Below are 22,643 nucleotides of genomic sequence, written 5' to 3'. Positions count from 1 at the left end.
GCTTCCTGAAGACAGTCCTGCCACCTGCTAAGAGTGCTCTCTGAGAAAGGAGGCCCAGTTTGGACGTGAGAATCAAGCAGGTTATTGATGGCACTCACTCAATGTGCTTGTCCCCTTGCTGCCTCCTAGCCCCAGCCTGTAAAGTTACTCAAGCAACAAAAGTTGGACTCAGATGAGACACCTGTAACCCAGCCTGTTATCGATAAATCTGTGTCTGATTCCCACTTGGAAGAACTCCGGGACAAAATCCAGCAAACAGAGGCCAGCAACAAGGTATGGTCAGAACTGGCTCCAGCCATCCAGAGCGCCATCATCCTGGGTAGGACTTGGGAGATGAATACTGTGGCATCCCCAGTTCCTTGGGGAATAGTTCATTTAAAAGTATACTCTGCACTTTTATCTTTATTTCCTTTCTTGTGTGTATATGTGTGAGTTTTGTGTATACAGGTAGATATGCGTGTGTGTGTGTGTGTGTTTGTGTGTGTGTGTGTGTGTGTGTGTGTGTGTGGTGTGTAGACTAGTGGTCAGTCTCTGGTATTTTCCCCCAGGAGCTGTCTACTTTGGGTATTTGGGAGTCAGTGTTTCACTGGAACCCAGGGATTGAAAGTTAGGCTAGGTTGGTTGGCCAGTAACCTCAGGGATCCATCTGTTCCCACCGTCCAGAGTTGGGATTATAAGCACACACCTTGCAGGCCTGGCTTTTTATGTGGCTTCTAGGATCAAACACGGGTCCTCATAGCTTGTTCAGGCCTTCCCTTTGTTTCCTGTCAGGGTTTTAGCTTGTTCCTTACACATCCCAATTTATGATGCCATCTGGGAATGAGATTAGACCTTTTATGTAAGGCTCTGAGACCAGTTGTGCTTTTGGCTTTAGTGTAACTTCTTATTCCTGTACAGCTCATAGGTTTTAATGTCGGCTTACAAGGCAGTTGTTCCAAGGGAGCTCCTGAATTTCTGGTCTAGTATGTTCTTATAGTAACCTGTCCTATGCTAGACAGCAGGCTCTCCTTGGTCCTATGGAAGGGCCTAAAGAAGTGTGGCTGTTGACATAGGGAACATGCAGTGCATGAGAACTGAGGTGTCTGAGCATTGAGGGAAGGAGTTCATATTTGTTACCTCTCTTCATACTCACACTCTCATGTTTGCTCTGCATGGGAATTCTCTCCAGGATAAAAAGCCACCATGAAGCTAACAGAGTTTTTTTCTGCTGAATTTAGATTCTTCAAGAGAAACTGAATGAAATGAGCTGTGAACTACGATCTGCACAGGAGTCATCCCAGAAGCAAGATGTGACAATTCAAAGCCTCAAGGAGTCGCTAAAAAGCAGGGAAAGTGAGGTAAAATGTTATGTAACCACAAACCAGTGAGAAGCAGTCATCCGGATAAAGTAGATAAGTACTCTGTATTTCGTAGAAGTCACTCCTACCAGACTAGCAAACCTTACCATGGGTGTCCACTCAGTAGCTGTTTTGGAGCAATTTTCTTACTAACACCTGTAGAGGAGAGCTAATGTGTAGTTTGCTCTCTCATTTTCAGACCGAGGAGCTGTACCAGGTGATCGAAGGTCAAAATGACACAATGGCAAAGCTTCGAGAAATGCTGCACCAAAGCCAGCTTGGACAACTTAAAGTACGTGAGGGCCACAGGCAGGAGTGGCGTCCCCTGGGCTGTACAGGTCTCTCAGGTGCTCAGGCTTTTCCTCCTTGTGGTTGTGTTTATGATTCTGATTCTGCTCTTTTCAGAGCTCAGAGGGCATTGCCCCAACCCAGCAACAGATGACCCTGCTTGATCTTCAGAATGCTCTGTTCTGCAGCCAGCTTGAAATACAGAAGCTCCAGAGGGTCGTACGCCAGAAAGAACGGCAACTGGCTGATGTCAAGCGATGCATGCAGTTCGTAGAGGCTACAGCCCAGGAGACAGAGCAACAGAAGGAAGCTTCTTGGAAACATAACCAGGTAAATCAGTAACCATTTTATTGCTTCCAATGCTGACTTTGCCCCACAGTAACTTCCTAGCTGGACGGTCTGTGCTGAACCTGAACCCTTGAGTAATTTGCTTAGTCTAATTTGGTTCAGTATCTGCCTGCCCCTGGGTCATGTACCAGGTGAGCAGACTGTGTCCTGGAAATACAATTGTGAATATCAGAGACTCTGCCTCTTAAATTACTTACTTTAGAAGGAGAGGCAGTCACATGCCAGAATTTCAATTGGGCAAATGCTGCCAAATGCAGCTTTATGTTTCTATCGCAGTGTCTAGGAGAGGCTAAGGAAAGAAGTCATGGGGAAGGCTTCATGAAGGAGGAGGGATCTGAAGTCATTCTCAGAGGATAAAGTCAGCTGGTGGATGAGATGTCTCAGCAAGGAGAAAATGCTTGCCTCACAAGCAGCCGAGCCCCAGGACTTCTGCTGGAAGGAGAGAACTAATTCCTGAATGTGGTTCCCTTTGACCTCCACACATACATCCTTGCACACATGCATAACACACACACACACATACATGTGTGCACACACACACATAATAAAATAAGTAAATGGATAAATTAAAATGTAAAAGTCATTGAGTAAAGTAGGGAAGGGCATTTACAATTATAATTAGCCATGTAATGTAAATATATGTAAGCATTATACCATTCTGAAATAGTTCCTCTGTCTTGCTAACACAGGGCACATGCTATATCTCCTATTTTAGTAGTTCAGAAACTAATTTTGAGCCCTGAATTTCCTTTAGAAATGCTATAATTTCAGCTATCCTGCAGGGTTGAGGTATAATACACACTAAGAAGCTGAATTCTTTAGGGAGGAAAGACATAGAAGCACTGAGCTTAGTAAAGGTCCAGTGGTACAGTGCAGACTGTCCCTCAAGGAGACTACAGAGCTATCCTTCCAAGTCAGAAAGTGAACACTGAGCTATGCTGGCCAATCGACTTTCTACTCCACAATTTTCATAAGCTTTCATATCCCATTTTGTTTATATCCTATAGACTTTTCTGTGTCAACTTAAATAGTGGTATTTTCTGCTGCTTTTTATTTTATCATGTAGTTTTCGTCTGTTTTGTTTTGAGGATGAGATTGAATTATGTAACCTAGGCTGGCCTTGAATTTGGGATCCTTCTATCTTGGGCCATCTGGAGGCTGAGATTATAGGCAGGGGCCATCGTGCCCAGCTTGCCTTGAAAGTATTAAGACCTTCATACTTAATGGTCATGTGGAAAGGTCACTTTTCAAAGAGGACGTATTTGTTTCAGGAATTACGAAAAGCCTTACAACACCTCCAAGGAGAATTGCACAGTAGGAACCAACAGCTTCATACTCTGGAGATGGAAAAATACAATGAGATTCGAATCCGGGAGCAAGACATTCAACATCTACATCAAAGTCTGCAACTCAAAGAGCAACTGCTTCAGGTGAGTTCCCAGATGAGAGCTAGGCATCCGGAGCTCCCAAATGCCTATCCCAAGGCCTACCTGGTGCCTCCTGTATGAGTGGTGGAGCATGTAAAATGACTAGAAATTGGAATCCATGAAGCAGCGTGCTACCCAGAAAGTAAATAACTGTATGTGCACACATAAACAGTATAGGCAATATTCAGCAAGCAGAACAGCTCCGAGTCAGACACTGCTATATGAAGACATGACAGAAGATAAAAACTTCCACAGAATTCAGTGATAGCATGAAAATTTCAGGAAAAAATGGGGCAAAAGGAGGCATGATCAGTTGTTACCTACTCTAAGCTTTAAGGGCATTGGATCTCTTAAATTTCAGATCATATTCTCTTTACATACCATTGCATGTAATTCCCACCCCTTCACAGATGTACCCATGCCACATCTTCACTTGGGAAATATCTTTTTGTTGTATTTGGTTTTGTTTTATTCTGAGACAGGGTCTGACTATGTGGCCCTGGCTGACCTGGAGATAATGTAGACCAGGCTGGTGTGTAACTTACAGAAATCCACATGTCTCTGCCTCCTGTGTGCTGGCGTTACAGGAATGCTCCACCAGGCCTAACTCCAAATCTTTTGTGAGATCTTTACCAACACCTTTAGGCAGAGTCAGGCAGTGTGTACTGTGTTTCCATGAGCAGACTGGCTCCCCTGATTACAGAATTATTAGCAATTTATGTGCCTGTTATCACTGAGGTTTTTGTTTTGTTTGTTTGTTTGTTTGTGTGTGTGTGTGTGTGTGTGTGCTAAATAACACATTTCTCAGAAAAGAAATAAAGAAGTTCAGCTAAGAGGTAAAGGAATAAAGGAAAGTACTTTTGTCTTGTTAGGAACTTCAGGAGCTCCTACAATATGGAGATAACCCAGACAAAACTCTAGAAACAAATGAGGTGTTGCTTGAAAAAATGCAGCAGCAAATACAAGACCGAGCTGTTGATCTGGAGGTGAGCAGCCAGTTCCCCACCCCACTGCCAATGGTTCTAGCTGCAGTTGGTGTCAAAATGACTGCATTGGGGTTTCTGGTCTCTGTTCTTTCCCATCTGGAATCTAATTGATAAAGGCGATAGTTTAGTGGACTCTCTGGACTTTAGGAGCCTTTCTTTCCTTGCAGCGGGCTATAGATGAAAAGTTCTCTGCTCTGGAAGAAAAGGACAAAGAATTGCAGCAGCTTCATCGTGCAGTGAGAGAGCGAGATCATGATTTAGAGAGACTGCGTAGTGTCCTGTCTGCCAGTGAAACTACCATGCAAGTAAGAGCCAAATCCAACTCGCTCTCTTTCCTCCACCCTGACCCCACATTGCCTACTAGGCCTGGAGCATTAGCCTCTCTGTTTTCCTCTGAGACCCAGAGTTTCAAAACCAAAGAAAAGTAGCATTCAGTCATTCCACCATGCCAGTAGAGAGGGAGGCAACAAAGTTCTGTTCCTTTTACATGATATACTTAGAGGGGAGTAGTGCATGGTGATTGATGTTTATGTGGTTCTAATTTCTTATCCTTGTCTATTAATATGGATATGCACATGCACTTTTCTATGAGCATTGCTGGGGGAATGTACATACATGCATACTTTATATATTTTCTTATTGATATTAGATAGACATCAATATCACGACTTTTTTCCCTTACATATACTTTTAGCTTTTTTGCATACGTTAGATCCTTTCTAGCTACTGTCAGTTCTTAAAGTAGCCATTCACTTTTTTCTCTAGAGAAATTTCACCTTCCACAATCCTATTGTATCATGCATTCTATATTTAGCTCTCTGCAAACCACATTTTAAAAAATGCTAGTTTGACATTCTGTGTTTTCTCCTCTTACAAAAAGGGACAGTTAGGCGTAAGTTAAAGGTGGGACTAATCTCTTGCCTTGAGAAGTGTGGGTGCCCTCTGACTTACGTTTGCTATGTCTGTCCCCATAGAGTATGGAGAGTCTCCTAAGGGCCAAAGGCCTGGAACTGGAACAGTTAACCTCCACCTGTCAAAACCTCCAGTGGCTGAAGGCAGAACTGGAAACCAAATCTGGCCACTGGCAGAAGGAACAAGAGAGCGTCCTTCAGCAGTTGCAGACATCCCTGCAAAACAAGGACAAAGAAGTGGAGGCAAGGCTTCAGGACTGCAGAGCATTGGTTTAGGGAATGCCAGGCACAGCCCCGGGAGGGCAGCACTCTCTAGGCCTCAGGAGCAAGCCACCCAAGCCTTCAATTATATTCTCTGCCTGCGCGAGTAGCTACCTTTCCCTGGGAATTCTCTTTACAGCTATAAACTTAACATGTCACTTATCATTCTCAGAGAAGCTGTATGAGAACTAATTAATGAGGTCTAAAAACACGTCTATATTATAACTAACCTGTGTTATAATAGTTACGGTGTACTTGCTGGATCAGGCATTGTTTTAAGAGTTTGATGGAAATGAACTTAGTGAACCCTCAAGTTCATGAGAGCATACTCTGCTTTCAAAGCAAAGACCTAGACATTTGAAGTTAAGTCACTTGTAAAAGCAGCATCGCAGAGCTGCTTCTGTTCAGCAGGTAGGGCTCCATGGTTTTAAGCACCGTGTGCTGTATTTCTGTGTAGACCAGGAGCTGTAGTGGCGTTATTCTCCTTACAATTATAGTTTCCTTGATCCTTTTTTTGTTTTTTTTTGTTTTCCCCAGGCAGGGTCTTGCTTTATATCCAGGCTGGCTTCAAGCTTGCATCCTCCTACTTGCGGGTCACAGGAGGCATGCGCCACCTCACCCAGATCTTCATTCCTTTAGCCCATGGTTCTGTACTCCCTCTCTAAAGTTACACAGCAGAGGAAGCACATGAGCTGAGCGGCCTTTTGCTCCACCCTACATTAACTCTCACATGCCCAAACATAAGGAAACCTACTTACTTCAGAAATCACCGTGAAAGCTGCCATTCTAGGTGTTTCTCTATATTGTTAGTATCCGTTCACTCGGAATGTCTGTCCAGCCATCCAAGTCATGGGCCTGTGCTAGGTCTGGGATAAGACATTATAGTGTTCCCAAGAATCTTATAAGTACTTTAGAGTCGGTCCTCACAACCCCTTCCATGTGCGGTAGAGAAAATTCTGTCCTCCAGTAATTCACACCATCCCTTTCACATTAGGATCTCAGGGCAACGTTACTCAGCAAACTGGGACCGGGTCAGAGTGACGTAGCTGAGGAGCTGTGCCAGCGCCTGCAGCAGAAAGAGAGGATGCTGCAGGACCTTCTGAGCAACCTGAATAAACAGACTGTGGAGCATGAAATGGAGATCCAGGGACTGCTTCAATCGATGAGCACCAGGGAGCAGGCCAGCCAAGTAAGCATTAATGCAGTGCCAGGCAGGACCCGGGTATACTCGTGGTCAGCAGATAGGAAGTGTCTAGAGCTGGGGCCCGGGCCCACCCTCTCTATAGTCAGCTTGGCTTCTTTCCTCTAGTTTATGAACTACAGTTTTCATCAGTCAGAATGAATGGTTTGAACACTAACTACATCCAGGTGGCCTAGACGATACATGTATCCATAATTTTTGTTTTCTTAACCTTCGGATTGTATTGAGATAAAGGGGAATGGAATTCTGAAATATTATCTAAGTTATCAAGACTTGAGTGACGATAGTACATACTTCAAAAGAGTCTAAATTTTACATACTGAAAATGCAAGTATCTTTTGTCATTTAGAAATTGTGATGAACACTCTCAGCTTTTCATCTAAACAATTGGTTTCATCCCAGAGAAAGTTGGTACTAGTGTTTAGCTAACATGACCCCAATTCATTATCTCAGCCCCCTGAAAGTTTGCAATTATTATCATATGTGTGCCTAGGTGTGCCTGATGTACATGTAAGCACATATGTCATGGTGTAATGATGGAAATCCGCTTTGTGGAATTGGTCCTCTCTTGCCATCTTTACATGAGTTCCAGGGGTGAGATTCAAAGGTCACCTGGCTTATATAGGAAGCACCTTCACCTGCTGAGCCATGTTGCCAGCCCTAAGTGTATTCCTATACATTAATGATCACAAATAAGTTCTAGGTCTTCCTCTTGTATCGTTTGGTTATTTAATTTTTTCTATTGGTTAATAGTTTCACACATTTATATAATATATTTTAGCCATTCTCACCCCCTTTTCTCCTCCATCCTCATTCCTACCGGGACCCTTTCCCCTCTCCTACTTTCAAGTCTTTTATGTGTGTGAACAATGAGTTTAATTGCGGTTTCTTGCCTAGTCATGAATTGGAGGTTAATTATTGGAGCAAAGGCAACTTATCAATGGCTACACCATCTAAGAAACGGTACCTTCCAATAACTGTCAACAAATTAGCTGTCAACAAATCTCCGGGGAGGCTCTCAGGCTCCTCTCCTATCTATGATAACGTGTTGAAAGGCCCATCCTTTTTAAAATTTTTTCCTTTTGCTTATTCTTTTGTAGATTTTTTTCCTACTCTTTTTCTAAACTATTAAAACATAACCTTTTTTTGAGAATGTAATACCTGCATACAATCTCTTTTTATAATATTCACCCTTCACTCTTCCCCCAACTCCTCCCAGGTGCACCCTATCTCCTTCCAACTTTGTTTGTTTCTTTTCCTTCCTTTCTTTTTCATAGTCCACTGATTCTAACTCCTAATGTCCCGATGCCTATGGGCATAGGGCCATCCATGAGAGAAGTGAACCTACCAGAGGTTATAACTTTAAAGACAGCTAACTCTCCCTCCTCCAGTAGCCATCGGCTGTCAGTAGCATCTCAGTGAGGGGTGGGTTTCAAAATCTCTTTCTCAGTTCATGCTTAATGGCTTGATCTTGTGCCATTCTTGTACAGATAACCACAGCTGTTGTGGGTTCTTGAGAGCAGTACTCCTGTCATGTCCAGAAGACAGTTTCAGTCTGGTCTTCCCTGCCCTCTGGTTCTTACTGTCTTTCCTCTTCCTCTCCCTTGATGATCCCTGAGTCTTGCAGGGTGGAGGTGTGAGATAGATATCCTGTATGTGGCTGAGCATCGCACAGACACTGTCTGTGCTTTGACCAGCGGTGAGTTTCTGCATTAACCACCACTTGCTATAATAAGAAGATTCTGGTGAAGTCTGATCCCAGCAGGTTCTGGGAACCATGCCCAGGTCCTCTGCAAGAGTGCTCTGAACCACTGAGGTATACATATAAGAATTTAGAAGGCAGTTTGACAACGTGACCATTTGGGCTTGGGTGATTTTTGAGATTCATATTCTCTTGGTCTGATAGAGATGTTTGTTGTATAATCCGTTCAGTAAGTATTTACTGAATGCCTATTCCTGGCAAGTCATGTTTGGGCACTTGGGGTTTAGCACTGAGTTGCTCATGAAGTATACATTCTTGTTGAGGAGGAGAAAACAACGAAGAATGTAAGGGGATGCATTAGGTAACAGGAAGTACATCAGGAAAATTTAAACCTAGCAGAAGGATTTGGAGAGTAGAAGCAGGTTCCCCCCAATACACTTTAAATGAAATTTGTCCCTATGTTAGTGTGACAGATAAAAACTGTGTGTATTCAAGGCATGTAACAAATTGTTTGGATATTTGTGTACACATTGCAAATGGTTACTCTAATCAGTTCACAGTCACTAGTCTCTGTTTTGTATGTAGCTGGTTCAGGTAAACATTACAGTGTTGCTAACTGAGACTCTGTGTCATTGTAATCAGTGGTACTTACTCAAAACTGAATGTCCACACCCTTTGATCATGTGATTACATTTTAGATAGGAGGCCAGTGTGATAAAGCAATGTTTGGCAAAGAGCACAACCATACAAACGTTTGAGTAAAAGTCAGTCAAGATTGAAGGAACAACTAGAGTAAAAGAAGTCATTTGTTATGCCAGTTCTGCTCCAAATCTTAACATCGTAGCCTGGGAGAGACCCTGGAGAACCTGTTTCAGAATGTTTTACCTGATCTAGACATACTGTTCACTGTGCACCCTATTCTGCCTGTGAAAAACTTTCTGCTCCACTATTTTCTTTATAAATGCTGAGCAGGGAAGTTATTTCTGAGGGTCACATAGGTTTTCGTTTAGTTTTATTTAAATAAATGGTTGGTTTTTAAGAAATAACACTTAGCAGGTACTAGAGAGATGGCTCAGTGGTTCAGAGCACTCTTGCAGAGGACCTGGGCATCGTTCCCAGAACCTTCAGGTGATTAACAACCACATGTAACTCCAGTTCCAGAGGCCTTCCTTCTGAGCTCTGTGGGCACTGCACACACATGGTGCCCAGACATACATATAGGCAAAACACTCATGCACATAAAATAAAAATAAACAAATCTTTAAAGAACCTTGAAAACAAGTTTTATTTATTTTACTGCACTATCTTTCTAATAATGTTCATTGTGATTCCTTCTTACCAGGCTGCTGCAGAAAAAATGGTACAAGCCTTCCTGGAAAGAAACTCAGAATTACACGCCCTGCGCCAGTACTTAGGAGAGAGATACCTAATCGACTCGAGGGCACTCCTTTTAAACCAACAAGTTAAAGTGACTTCCGCCGCTCCCCACCTTGGAGAGCAGACTGATGAAGTAAGAACTGTAGACTCATATAGATACTCATGGCGACTGCACTTCCTTTTTACATTTGAGGCAGCAGTTTGGGCATTTTAACTGCAAACTAGGTGAGACTCTTGCAAGTCTGTCACTGATCACAGGCCCTGTGTCTTTCTAACCCATACAACCCTTCCACTTTTCAGAGCTCTATGCAGGTGCCCTCTGGAGACAATAACACTGCACTGACTGCTAGAGAAGATGCCAGCGTGCCCAGGTCCACATTAGGTAAGCTCCAGTTCTGCTTTGTGAAAATTCCCTTTGCTTTTCCCCGCTCCATTGCTGTCTAGTAAATTTGGCCAGGACATATCCTGATAGTTCAGAAAACCAGTTTGGTTTCCCCTGAAATCTGGAGACACATCACTTCCAAGGAAAACTGCCCAAATCTTACATGAATTTTTTTTTTTTAGTTCTTTTCTCTAACCCATTGTCAAACCAACTTGCATATTAAAAATTAAATGTTAACTTCAAAAAGTAAATACATAAAAAAGGTGTATTACATCCCTCTTTCTCTCTCATCTCTACTCAGTCCCCGAGGGTACTAAGTTTCACTTCAGGTTTGTCCTTCCTGTGTATGTTCTTAAAAGAATAAGTGGGTGATTTACATGTGTATAAGGATGGGTATGTCATTTCCTTCTTCCCCTAATAAATGTATTCTTTTGCATTTATGTTTCGTATCCTTGAAACCCAGATAAGTCCACCAACTTCATTCTGGTTCTTTCTCAGCTAGATGAACATGGGATAGCCTTTTCCATCTGTTCTTCTTAGCATCTCGGTTGATTGTGGGATTTCCATTACAAATATTGCCACAGGCTAATGCAAGTACATGTATTTTTTTAAGTGCTGAGTTGTGTTCTTAGAGTATACCTCTCAGAAACAGGGCAGCAGAGATCATAGCATGTTTCGGTGATTAAAAGTAATGTTGTGCATTCATTTCAGGAGACTCGGACACAGTTGCAGGGTTGGAGAAAGAACTGAGCAATGCCAAGGAGGAACTCGAGCTCATGGCTAAAAAGGAAAGAGAAAGCCAGGTAAGTTTGCTAGTCAAGACCAGTCCATAAATTCCTTTCTTTCTTTCTGTTTATTTTATTTTATTTTATTTTTTTGTTTTTTTTTTTGTTTGTTTGTTTGTTTGTTTTTTTGAATCAGGGTTTCTCTGTGTAGCTTTGGAGCCTGTCCTGGAACTCTGTAGACCGGGCTGGCCTCAAACTCACAGAGATTTTCCTGCTTCTGCCTCCCTAGTGCTGGGATTAAAGGCGTGTGCCGCCAACACCCAGCTCCTGTTGTTTCTTTCAAACTGGTTTATATTTTAAACATTCCAATTCTCCATATATAATATATGACTCCAAACGCAAGTCATGCCTTTCCTCTTTTTGGAGAGGAACACAAATTGTTGTATGTCTTCATCACTTCAACAAGATGCTCTCATTGCAATGAAAGCATAAAATATTTTTGTTCTTCTGATTGGTAAGTAAAATACTATCATTGTAAAGCTCCTGTGCAACATAGAATTCCTGTTTAAAATGGTGACATCAGAGGCATGAATTTTGCAAATAGTAAACAAGAAGGGTGTGAGCATGAATAACACTGTGTGTTGAACATTCTTCACATGTTTTGTGCTATTCAAGGGACCTACACTCACAGCTCCATGTGAAACAGGTAGTATCATCACTAGAAGATGTGGGGTCTCATCATAATGCCCAAATTGAGGTTTAAACTCAAGTCTTCACAGCCTTCTGATTTTGACTCTTCCTGTCAATGGAGTTTGCATCCACTACCTTAGAAGATCCCTCAACCTTACAGAATGTCTTCACTATGCAATCAGCTGCATATCCAGCTAGGATGTAGACTACAGCTTAGGGCTCAGCACAGAGGGACAGACTGAACTGAAGACTTACATGTAACCACAGCTTTGCCAGCAGCTGGTGGTAGGATTTAAAACCCATGTCAATCCATCTACAGACCTTAATCATGCTGCAAGAATCTTTTCTTCCTTAAGTTTACCATTTTCTTTTTTAAAATTTACTTTATGTCTACATGTATGTCAATGCACCATGTGTGTGCCTGGAGCCTGCAGAGGCCACAAGAGGGTATCAGTTCTGCTGGAACTGGAGGTACAGATGGTTGTGAGCCACCATGTGGTTGTTGGGAATTGAACTCAGGACCTCTGGAAGAACAGCCAGTGAGTGCTCATAACCACTGAGCCATTGTTCCAGCCTATTGTTTTCTTTAATGCTGCAAATCCTGAGTTATGCAATTATAGCAATCTCTGAAGGGGGCCCAATAGTAGTCATAAAATTTTCCATTCCTTAGCCCTGGACAACCTGAAAAATAAAGTCAGCAGCAGACACCATCAATTTTATTATCAATAATGCCTAACATCTTAGGTATAGAACTTGCTGCTAGCACAAACTCGGTCCTAAATTACTAGGCTTGGCCTGAGGGAAGAGAGGTAGAAACAAGCCTTCCATAGGCAGCTGTCTGTATAGAGGACTGGAAGGGCAAAGCTTGGCATGCCTGGTTGATTTTGCCACCACATGCTGTCTTAAAATAGGTTCTTCAAAAAGTTTACTCGCCATTGTCATAAAAACTATATGGGTGTACAATGCCTTTTGAAAAGACATTAAGACTGGCAAACTGATTTGTCTTCCCTGACTTCCACACTACAGATTAACTACATACTAGCTCTGTGATTTTAAGTTAGTTCCTTAATTTCTCTTTGCCTCGGTTGCCTTGTCTACACACTGAAGTGTAGGAATCATCCTGTCTATAACTGAAGACTATAGATTGGGATTTTTGGGAGGAATTGTATGCCAGTCCATTCATGAGACACATTCTCTAAGCCAGAGCTAGAACTAGGGATGGGGCGGGGGAGGGGTACAGAATCAACAAGGTCCTTCCTGGGATCTGTGTCATTCATTCCTGCTGGGGGGATAACAGACATTATACAAATGAGTAAGTTAATGTAATTATGGATCATAAGGTAATATGCTGTAGTACATGTCAAGGGAAAAGTAACACAGATGGGGATCACCTTATTTAAGTGGTCAAAGGCTTTCTTGAATAGGCTGGTACCTACTCAAGAGGAGAAGGAGGAGACAACAGCTCTGGGAAAGAGATTGCAGGCTGGTGGAGTAGTAGGAGTAAAGAAAGACCCCTGGTCAGCACAAAGCCGGGTACACTGCAGTCAAGTGGCAGATATTGACTACAGGGAATGGACTACAGGAGTCCAGAACAATAGCTGTGTTGGGAGGTCTAACTAAAAGCAATGCATTATATGCCTGGGACATAATAGGCACATAGTGAATGTTAGCAGGGATGGTTGTTACCACGGTGTCTAATGAGTTTTGTTATCATCCAGTTTGTCATCTGGGGGGAAAGAAGATGCAACACCAAAAGCTTAGTGACAACTGGTGGCAAGATTCCTTTGTAGTGGCAGCATGCTCTTCACCAAGAGGCATGTAGTGATCCCTGGTATCAGCAGCTGTAGCTGCTTAATGCCTTAGTAAATCATTAAGGAGTACAAAATGAAGGTATTCTAAATCTGCTGTTTCCATGTATTAGCTGAAGTATTTACATAAAATAAACACCTTTCTTCTTGCTCTTGCTAGTTGTAGCCAACTTTTAAACATCCCAGTGACACCATTAATTAAATCTGTTATTTCTAGTAATAGAAGACATTATTGAAAACCTTCTTACAGTTTCTTTTAGGGCATCCTTTGAGCCCACTCTCATGTTTTACTGATTTGACCCACGATACTATTTTTTTCGGTTTCCTCTTGTATTAGCGGCTGATTATAATATGGCATGTAAAAGCATCTGCCTCTGACATTGGTTTTGCTTCTCTCCACAGATAGAGCTGTCTGCTCTACAGTCCATGATGGCTGTGCAAGAGGATGAACTGCAGGTGCAGGCCGCTGACTTGGAGTCGCTGACCAGGAACATACAGATAAAAGAAGATCTCATAAAGGTCTTTCAAAGCTGTTTAAATGCCACTGGAATAGCCTGTATCTCAACTAATTATAGGGCATCTTCACACAAGATGCAAACAGTATTGAATTCTTAGGCCTTGAAATGGAGCAGAAAGATCTGTGCCTGCTTCTCTGCTGAGAAATGTTATTACAGTTTTTAATGTTTGCCTCTATTTTTTTCTAGGACCTGCAAATGCAACTGGTCGACCCTGAAGACATACCAGCCATGGAACGCCTGACCCAAGAGGTCTTACTTCTTCGAGAAAAAGTTGCTTCAGTAGAATCCCAGGGTCAGGAAGTTTCAGGAAACCGGAGACAACAGGTGAGTTCTTGGGACACAGGTTCCTCTGTGGCTTCTACCCCCATCTCTAACCTACTCACTGCCGGTGTCTCCAGGAAGTCTGCCTGGCCTGTGTGCCTGTCTGCCCTCTCCTCACCCCACTCCAGCCTGGCACTTACTCCTAACAGCATGGCTTATGGCTAAGCTTTTCCCCAGAACTAGAACTAGAACAGTCTATGTGACGGTGTGGAGATGCTCAGTAAGTACTGAGTGAAGGGACTTTAGAAATAGTTATTACTGCTTCCCTCTTGCTCTTCCCTGACTTCCTTCATCCTTCCTTCTTAGACCCTTCCCTGTGTTTCTGGGTTCTCTCCCTCAATTCTCTCTCCCACGTTTGAATTTGACTACTTGTTAAGATATAAAGTGATAACAAGTGTAATGTTCTTTTGAAAACGGAAAACTTCTGTAGAAAGCTTCAGTAATAAGCTGACAGTTGGTCACAGTGTGTGCTAATTCTGCGTTTTGCCTCCGGAGATTTACTGTGACTTCACGTCTCACTTTGCTATCTCCACATTGTTACCTTTCTTCCTTCCTTAGTTGCTGCTGATGCTGGAGGGACTCGTAGATGAACGGAGTCGGCTCAACGAGGCCCTGCAAGCTGAGAGGCAGCTATACAGCAGCCTGGTCAAGTTCCACGCCCATCCAGAGAAGTAAGAGAGGGGCTGCTTGGCTCACTCACCTTCAACTTTCATCCTTTTTCCTACTTTTATTTTTTATCAAGTTATAATAGCAAACAGATGTTTACAATACCAAAGCGGAGAAAAAGGGAAGCTTCCCACCTTGTGACTTGTTATGTGGTGTGGCCTGAGCATCGGTGTCTAAATCTGAAATTAGAAGTAGACCTTCCCATTGTTACTGCAAAGATGACCCAAGAAGACAGGTCAGGGGTCTGGAAGAGTGCCTCGTATGTAGTGAGCATTCTCTGTGAGCTCCTTTCATTTCTGCCCCCTGTTCTGCTAACAGCCTGCTTTACTATGGACGGTAAGGCTGTCAGTGCATTAGCACTAGGATAATGGTAATGAAGAGCTTATGTTTGTTATGGTGGCAAATTCTACCCGGAATCACAGATAAAGCATCAAGGTGAATCTATGTTCTTATAGTTCTCAATTTTGGTTTACGTGTGTTATATCTTTATGACTCATTTCAGAGTACCTTCATTTTTTTCTTGCCTTCCTTCCTGGCCTCTTTTCTTTATACATTTACTACTACTACTACTACTACTACTACTACTACTACTACTACTACTACTATTACTACTACATAGTTTCCCCTGATTTCTCATTGGTCCTTAGAAATGTTTTATTTCCACCTCAGGAGGATGGAAGCAGGGGAAGGTGTGGTAGGGACCACTTACTTTTGTGCTTTAGAAAAGAACATCTGGGATTCTGCTCCTTTGAAGTGCTCTCGCTGAGCACACTGTCAGTTCGGTGCAGATGAGAAAACAGCTGTCTTCAGCCCTCGTCTCAGCCTTGACTCACTGTACATAACAACATTTCTCTTCTGTGGCTGTAGGATTGTGCTATATTTTTGTGTGGGAATGTCCCAGAATGTAGCCAAAGGGACAAGCTTTACAGGAAGGTGCCAGCTTTGCTAATCCTCCAGCTGTGGACACAGGTGTCACACACAGACTGCATTCATTCACCTAACCCTTGCCTTGGAGACCAGTTACCTTAAAGGCTGGTGGCCTAAGTGGCATAGATGACTCTTTGGAAACATGTGGACTCATTATAGTTGATGGCTAACCCATTTTCCTTCCATGTGGCATGTTTAATCAGCTCTGAGAGAGACGGAACTCTGCAGGTGGAGCTGGAAGGGGCCCAGGCACTACGCAGTCGCCTAGAAGAAGTTCTTGGAAGAAGCCTGGAGCGCTTGAGCAGGCTGGAAACCATGGCCGCCATTGGAGGTGGGGAACTGGAAAGTGTGCAAGGTCGTCACAAGCATGCCTTCTGAGCACTGGCGGGTCACACTGCAGCCCAGGATGGAAACTGTTTACACTAACCAGAGAAAGTCGTGTCTAAGTGGTGACTTACTAACGATAGGACTGGTGTCAGTCGCAGCACCTGCAAAATGAAGTCACTGTAGTCGGCCTGTACTCCACTCATACCTGTTTCTCCATTAAACAGGGAGGCCATGAAGTCACTTGCACACCTTAGAGCATTCCATTTTAATTTTCCATACACACTCGCTCTTCTCCCTAGCCTTCCCCCATTCCTTTACCCCTTCCATGGGCCAATAAAGTTTATTCACCTCGTCTTCCCACCCACTTCACATGTTCCATATCATGTCATAAAATGCATGTGTGTGTATTATTTTTACCATCCAGTCAAATCCTGCTCTTTGAAAGCAATTTTTAATCACATAAGGGAATAGAGTGCGTTTCAGGTTTAGAGAGAGAAAGAGACCATAGAATGGCTTTGTGGAGTGGAATAGCCCTACTAAGGATAACCAGAAGCGTGAACTTAGGCTAAGTTAAGGAGCAGAGACCAGAAAAGTGTTCGTGGTAAATCCCGCCCTCTAAGGCTGCTTCAGAGTTGATGTTAACCCTCACAGACAAGATCACATTAGTGGACATTAAGTTCTAGTCTATAAAAGTCTATAAAATTCTTGTTCCTCACTGGCCTAGAGCTTCTTCAAGCCACAGGCATGGCCTTTCATCAGAACATGATGTTCTGATGAAAGGCCTCAGTCAGAATTCTCTAGCTAAAAAGATAATCATCTGTGTGATATTTCCCACCCATCTCCCATTTTTGCTTTGTTTGGGGATTTTGGTATTTTGTTTTTTGAGACAGGGTCTCACTGCGGCTGGCCTGGAATGTGCAGTGTAGACCAGACTGGCTTTGAACTCAGAGATGCACCTGCTTCTGCTTTCTGGTGCTAGGATTAGAGGCGTGGCTGCCATGCCCACCTGTCAGTATCCCCTTTGAGAGCAGAGAAAGGTAGTGTTTCTACATCCTCAGTGGAGTGGTATGGGTGGCGTCCTTTACTTGCGCTGCTTTGGTGCATGTATTACCTCATGTTAGAGGAAGAATTTGGTGATATGCCAATATGCCCAAGTCACTCAGAAGGAAGAATCACGTCCGTGCTTAGGTTTTATTCACCATCTCTACTTTCTTGGGACAACATGACAGGTAGAGAAAGGGAACTGAAGATTTCATCTCTAGCATCTTAAATGTCAAAACTATGAAAAGGGACAGGTTACTGCAGGGGCTGTGGTTCCCTACTGCTGAAAGGTATGGATTTCCAGGAGGAGAAGCTAAGGTTTCAGCTCCTCTGAAGACAGTAGTGAAGGAACACAATTCAGGCTTCCCGGCACCCAAAGAAAGATGGAGTCGCCTTCCAGAGCTAGACTGAGCACATGATTTTTCCTTTTCCTTCCTTTTTGACAAAGTCACTTTACATCCATGTGTTGCCGGGATTCTGTAACCTCAGCTGTGTCTATAACAGATGAGCAGCAGTCAACCTGAAGTGGATAGGAAAAGACTAAGCCCTGTAATCTTCTGATGAAATAGTTCACAGCGATTGACAGCCATGGCCTTCCAAAAAATAGATGTGCTCTTTCAATCTTAACAGCCGTCAGGGGAAAAGGAATCATTTAATAGGAAAGATAGAAGAGGCATATGTAAGCAGAACCATCAATGTTCTAGTGCTCCCATTTTAAGAGACTCTAAGGCCTGCCTGCATAAAACTTTATGTAACTAGCAAGTAGGGAAGAAGATAATAGGAGCTGAGCTATAGACATGTCAATCAATTAAAGACTAGTCTGTCAGGTCATTACAAGGCAATTAGGAAATGTGTTTACTAATAGACCAACAAAGTTTTGCAAAGCTGCTATTAAGTTTCAACTATGGGTGACTCGGGTTCTAAGGGTTCACAGTGATTATAAAATGTCTTAATTATTAGTCCACCTGTCAACCTCTAGCAAGAGTAGGTTGATAGGTAAATTAAGTGTTATTGATTCCATAAATGTGACTAAAATCTGGTACTGACTTTCTGGCCTTGATACTAGGATGAGGCTGGAGACTGAGCTGCCTGGAGAGAATGTGCTGGGCCCCACACACTTGTGCAATAATTTGACATCTGGTTACAGAACACAATTCTGATGAATTGTAGTATGTAAGCCACAGGCGAATGGTACTGTGCTTCTATGCATCATTCATGTACTTGCATTTAGCATGCTCTGATCTTCTTTCCTCTGTGAGAGCACAAATTGTTAACTGGACTTGTCTGCCTTTGTTGGTATTTTTAAAAAATATTTCAATAAACTTAGATTTAAAGTACCATGTACTTATAGAAGCTTGTGCTTCAATAAAACTTCCTTGAAAGAAAAATAATAACATAGATTTTCCCTTAGGCTTTGTTTAATTCAAAGCATTGAACTTTAGGAAAATTCATTAGTGATATATTTCATTTGTCTCACATTTCCTTTTACATAGTGGGAAATATCTGCAGAGTAATGGTTGTAAGAAGCCAAGTAGATGAGTCGAGTTTTTGGATTTATTGAGTTGAAAAAGGCTTCTAAGAAGATCCAGTTAAGGAATAAAATCAATAAAGTCCTTCTGACATGCTTTCTCCAAACTCTCCCCTAATTTAGAATTTTTTTTTTTTTTTTGTTGCTATGTATATGACTTGGGGGGTTTGAACCCAGAGCTTTGTGCATATCAGGCAAGTGCTATTATACTGAGCTCACACCCTTTACCACAGGGTTAAATTCTATTGTTGAAATCTGATTGTGCATAGGCTTCTATTCAACATCTTTCTGATGTTCTGTATTTAGCAATTTAGCCAAGTTATAATTTCTGGAAAGGAATGATTTAATATGCCATCCTTCTACTCTGGCATGATGTATGCCTATTTTTCATTTTTCCCATTTCTGCCCTATCTGCCTCCATACCCACGTCTCTTCTTTCAGGAATAGACAGCAGCAATATCTTTAATACTGATGATTGTAGGGAAAGCACACTGTCCTTGTTTATATTTTAAAATACTTACAGCTATATTATATATAGAAAGAGACCTATTAAGGGTCAAAGAAAATCAAAACCCATGGAGGGTTTCCACCAGCACTAAGAGTCTCCTTAAAAGAGTTTTGCTAAATCGGACTTAGATGGTGACATCTATGGAAGAGATGCATAAAGTTCTGCCACATGTATGCTTCTTTGTGCTCCTAGTTCAGTATCTATTGTAAAGTCTGGGCTTACAGCTCCAAAGTAGTTCAAGATTCAGCTCTCTTGCCTCTGACCTCACACTGGAATCTCATGATAAGGAGAGAAGTGGCAGGTGACACTATACTGCTGCCTGTCCCTTTCTCTGAAGTAAAGTTCAGTTGATTGCCTGACGCTCCTGAGTGCTAGGGCAAGCTGTAAACACTTTCCTAGCTTGGTTTTCCTCAAGCTGTCATTGCCTATATAATCACACCAACCAGGATGAGTTTCCCAAATAAAAATCAGCATTAGAATTTTTCACCAACAGAGAATGAGAAATGGAAAGGAACTCGAAAACTGTATAGCCAACAAGTTTTTATTTTGTTTTGGGTCCCCCCCCCCCAGATGTTAGGTAAGAAGAATTAAACCTACAAAATGATACATTCACTTTATGTTATCTTTTTCATTATTTAAAATCAAATTCCAGAACTTAAAGTCTTCATTATACTGCCTTCCCCCATGCAAAAATGGAAAGAATAAAATAGAATGTTCGGGAGTATTGCAGTAGTTCAAAGTGACCCGAGGAGTAGGGCTGTTAGACATGAGCACTGTTCCCTAGACTTTAACAGAGGCCAGTGGGTTTGCTGCTGTTAGTGACTAAGACGAGTGCACCGGCCTGCTTTGTGCAGCTGTCTGTCATTGCACTAGAGATGCACTGCTCAGCCTGAACACTTTAGAAGCAGGTTCATAGACAAGTGCGTCCTGTAGGCCGTATATTTCTGTGTTCAGGGTATTGTTTAATAATGAAAGAAATGCCACTTGCTTTTATCATGTGAGATTTTGTGAGCTTTTGAGAAATGGTGATTCATAACAACTTCAGATGAAGAAAGAAGTGACATATTACACTCTATGACTTCCAGACTGTCCTCACCAAATTATTTTCTCAAAGTTCATTCTTCATGGGACTGTGCTGTGAAACTGTAAATATCTGTGCTGTGGAGCCTATGCTCTTTATATGTGTGTTAGTATACCAGCTTATTTAGTTGAGACACACCAAAACTTGTTACTGATCTAATAAAAGTATCAAAGGCCAACAGAAGCTATACAGTTTCATTCTTAAAGATTCATGAGAAAAGATAAAGCTCATATCATTTTATCTTTTCCTCTATAGGAGTCATTGTACTAAAATTCCAAGTCAAAGCCAGACCCTGTGCATGCATGTTTGTTTAACTAAAGAAGGGGACCCCCTTTTAAAGGAAGTGAGACCAAAGACACAGCATTGCGCTTCCCCATAGCAGTGAAATGGTTTTGTTAAGCCTTAAAAATCATTCTTGCTCTCCTTACTGAAGAGAGGTAGGAAATATAGGCCAATTTGAGGATGAGTTGCTGTGGTGGGTGGTGCCATCTCTTAATGTCTCTATAAGAGCATGCTTCTTGAAGAGACACCACAAATGGAAAATTCCTTGACATGATGGAATCACTTTATAGGACTGAGATTGTGGGCCTATCTCCTGATCTGCCCAGGTAGGCCTAATTTATACACGTCCTGGGCAGTTTTAGATAGGTGAAACATTAAAGTCTTGTTGAGATTGTGTACCTTGGAAGGTCTTTTGGAGTCTTATTTGCCTTACGGTCACTTAACACAGCTTTTTTCTTAGTAATATTCACACGAGACAGCCCTCTTAGGAACCGTTGTATTTGAAAGGCAGAAAGAAGTACTCCATAAAGAGGCCTGGTGACTGCTTTCAGAACTGCACTACTTACTCTCCAAGATGAGCATCTGTCTAAAAGAATCTCAGCAGAGGCTAAGGAGAGCTGTAAGGAATCTTGGCATTCACATGGTCCTAAAGAAAATGGATGTAGGGGAACTGAAGCTCTATAGAGAATTTTTGTCTTCCATTCTCATATAGCATCGTCATACTGAGCCAGAAAGATTGAGTTCATGATGTAAAAATGTGAGTATTCCAATAATGAGCACATGGCAGAGTGCCTGGGAATGAAAAGTAAGATGGGCCCAAGAAGGCCAGCACAAGATCCTCAGGGAAAGAACAGTTGGCCTGCAAACTTACTCAGACTGTGAGTTTCAACCTTGCAAATCCATTTTCAAAATAAGTTACACGTGGCCCCTGCCATGTTCGAAGTGACCGTGGAAAGGTACCGCTCCTTGCTGTCCCCATGTAAATAAGGGAAATAATGGCAATATTGGCCATAGAGTGGGACCTGGGAAGAATACCTGACCATACTAAGTTTTCTCACGACTGAGAATTAAAAGGAAAGTGTGTAAAGTTTCCTTTAAAGCTATTCATGTGTAGCGCCATTTCAAGATAGTTCTGATGATGACAATGTCAGCTTTCCAAAGGGATCGCCCTGTTTTCCCTCCAGCCTGGGCTTTCCCTCTTGTGCTAGGAAGCAACAATTCAGAAGAAAAGACTTGCAGGTGAAATCAGTATCATCAGGATTTTAACACCACCCTGCTGCCTATATTTAGTTAGGTTCCATAGCCTTCAGCCTTGCCAGCCCTCACCCACACAGCACAAGGACTACTTCAGTTCACCAGCAATAGCAAAATGATACTGCTTAAGGGTAAGACCTACTGATTACACATCATGCCAAGCACTGCTCTAAGCACAGCATCAGCAAGCCCTTTGAAGTCTCAAGTTGTTTGAAGGTCGCAACAGCTGCCTGAAACAGATAGCATTACGAACCCTAACTGAAGTCACATAATATGCAAAAGCATATTCAAACAGATGATCTGACACCAGAGTCCACATTCTTAATCACCATGCCATCTTCGATTTAAAAATACAGTGAGTGTCTGCCTCACTGATAAGGACACCTTGTAATTGCACAATGTTTAAACTATCAACTCGAGGATTCTGCTACCTTTTAGAGACTTGTTTTATTTCTGTGTACTTTGTAAAATCATGGAACTGTAGAAAACAAAGTGCAAATGGGATATGGATATGTGGCATCCCCTCCATTTGTGCACTTCGGGGCCTAGGAACTTCCAAGAACCACGCTGAGAATTTCCACTGAAGTCTCGGTGTATGATAATATTTCAGTTGAGTCTGTGTGCTGACTTGTAAAGCTCCATCTCCGAAAAGTGAAGTTATTGGAAACGGGCAGATCATTAGCTCTCAGAGAATCTCATAGGTTATCAAAAATGAACAGAGGATCAGTTTTGTTGGGTCTCTTTCAT

The 22,643-nt window shown here is 42.3% G+C and overlaps 1 protein-coding gene across 1 annotated transcript in view; it reads left to right on the top strand.

Moving 5' to 3' along the window:
- Positions 1 to 22,643, top strand: part of LOC127233008 (myomegalin) — a 185,086-nt gene that overhangs the window by 121,531 nt on the left and 40,912 nt on the right. The window contains exons 9-24 of the mRNA XM_051199341.1: positions 130 to 273; positions 1,218 to 1,337; positions 1,537 to 1,629; positions 1,743 to 1,955; positions 3,245 to 3,403; positions 4,273 to 4,386; positions 4,554 to 4,691; positions 5,361 to 5,540; positions 6,553 to 6,747; positions 9,804 to 9,971; positions 10,139 to 10,220; positions 10,932 to 11,023; positions 13,846 to 13,962; positions 14,148 to 14,285; positions 14,841 to 14,953; positions 16,079 to 16,206. Coding sequence (XP_051055298.1) covers positions 130 to 273; positions 1,218 to 1,337; positions 1,537 to 1,629; positions 1,743 to 1,955; positions 3,245 to 3,403; positions 4,273 to 4,386; positions 4,554 to 4,691; positions 5,361 to 5,540; positions 6,553 to 6,747; positions 9,804 to 9,971; positions 10,139 to 10,220; positions 10,932 to 11,023; positions 13,846 to 13,962; positions 14,148 to 14,285; positions 14,841 to 14,953; positions 16,079 to 16,206 — 2,194 coding nt within the window. The remainder of the gene's footprint in view (positions 1 to 129; positions 274 to 1,217; positions 1,338 to 1,536; positions 1,630 to 1,742; positions 1,956 to 3,244; positions 3,404 to 4,272; positions 4,387 to 4,553; positions 4,692 to 5,360; positions 5,541 to 6,552; positions 6,748 to 9,803; positions 9,972 to 10,138; positions 10,221 to 10,931; positions 11,024 to 13,845; positions 13,963 to 14,147; positions 14,286 to 14,840; positions 14,954 to 16,078; positions 16,207 to 22,643) is intronic.

Source organism: Phodopus roborovskii, unplaced genomic scaffold (assembly GCF_943737965.1).
Source record: "Phodopus roborovskii unplaced genomic scaffold, PHOROB, whole genome shotgun sequence".
Taxonomy (NCBI): domain Eukaryota; kingdom Metazoa; phylum Chordata; class Mammalia; order Rodentia; family Cricetidae; genus Phodopus; species Phodopus roborovskii.
The sequence above is the reverse complement of the archived record's forward strand: the minus strand, read 5'-3'. Positions and strand labels throughout refer to the sequence as shown.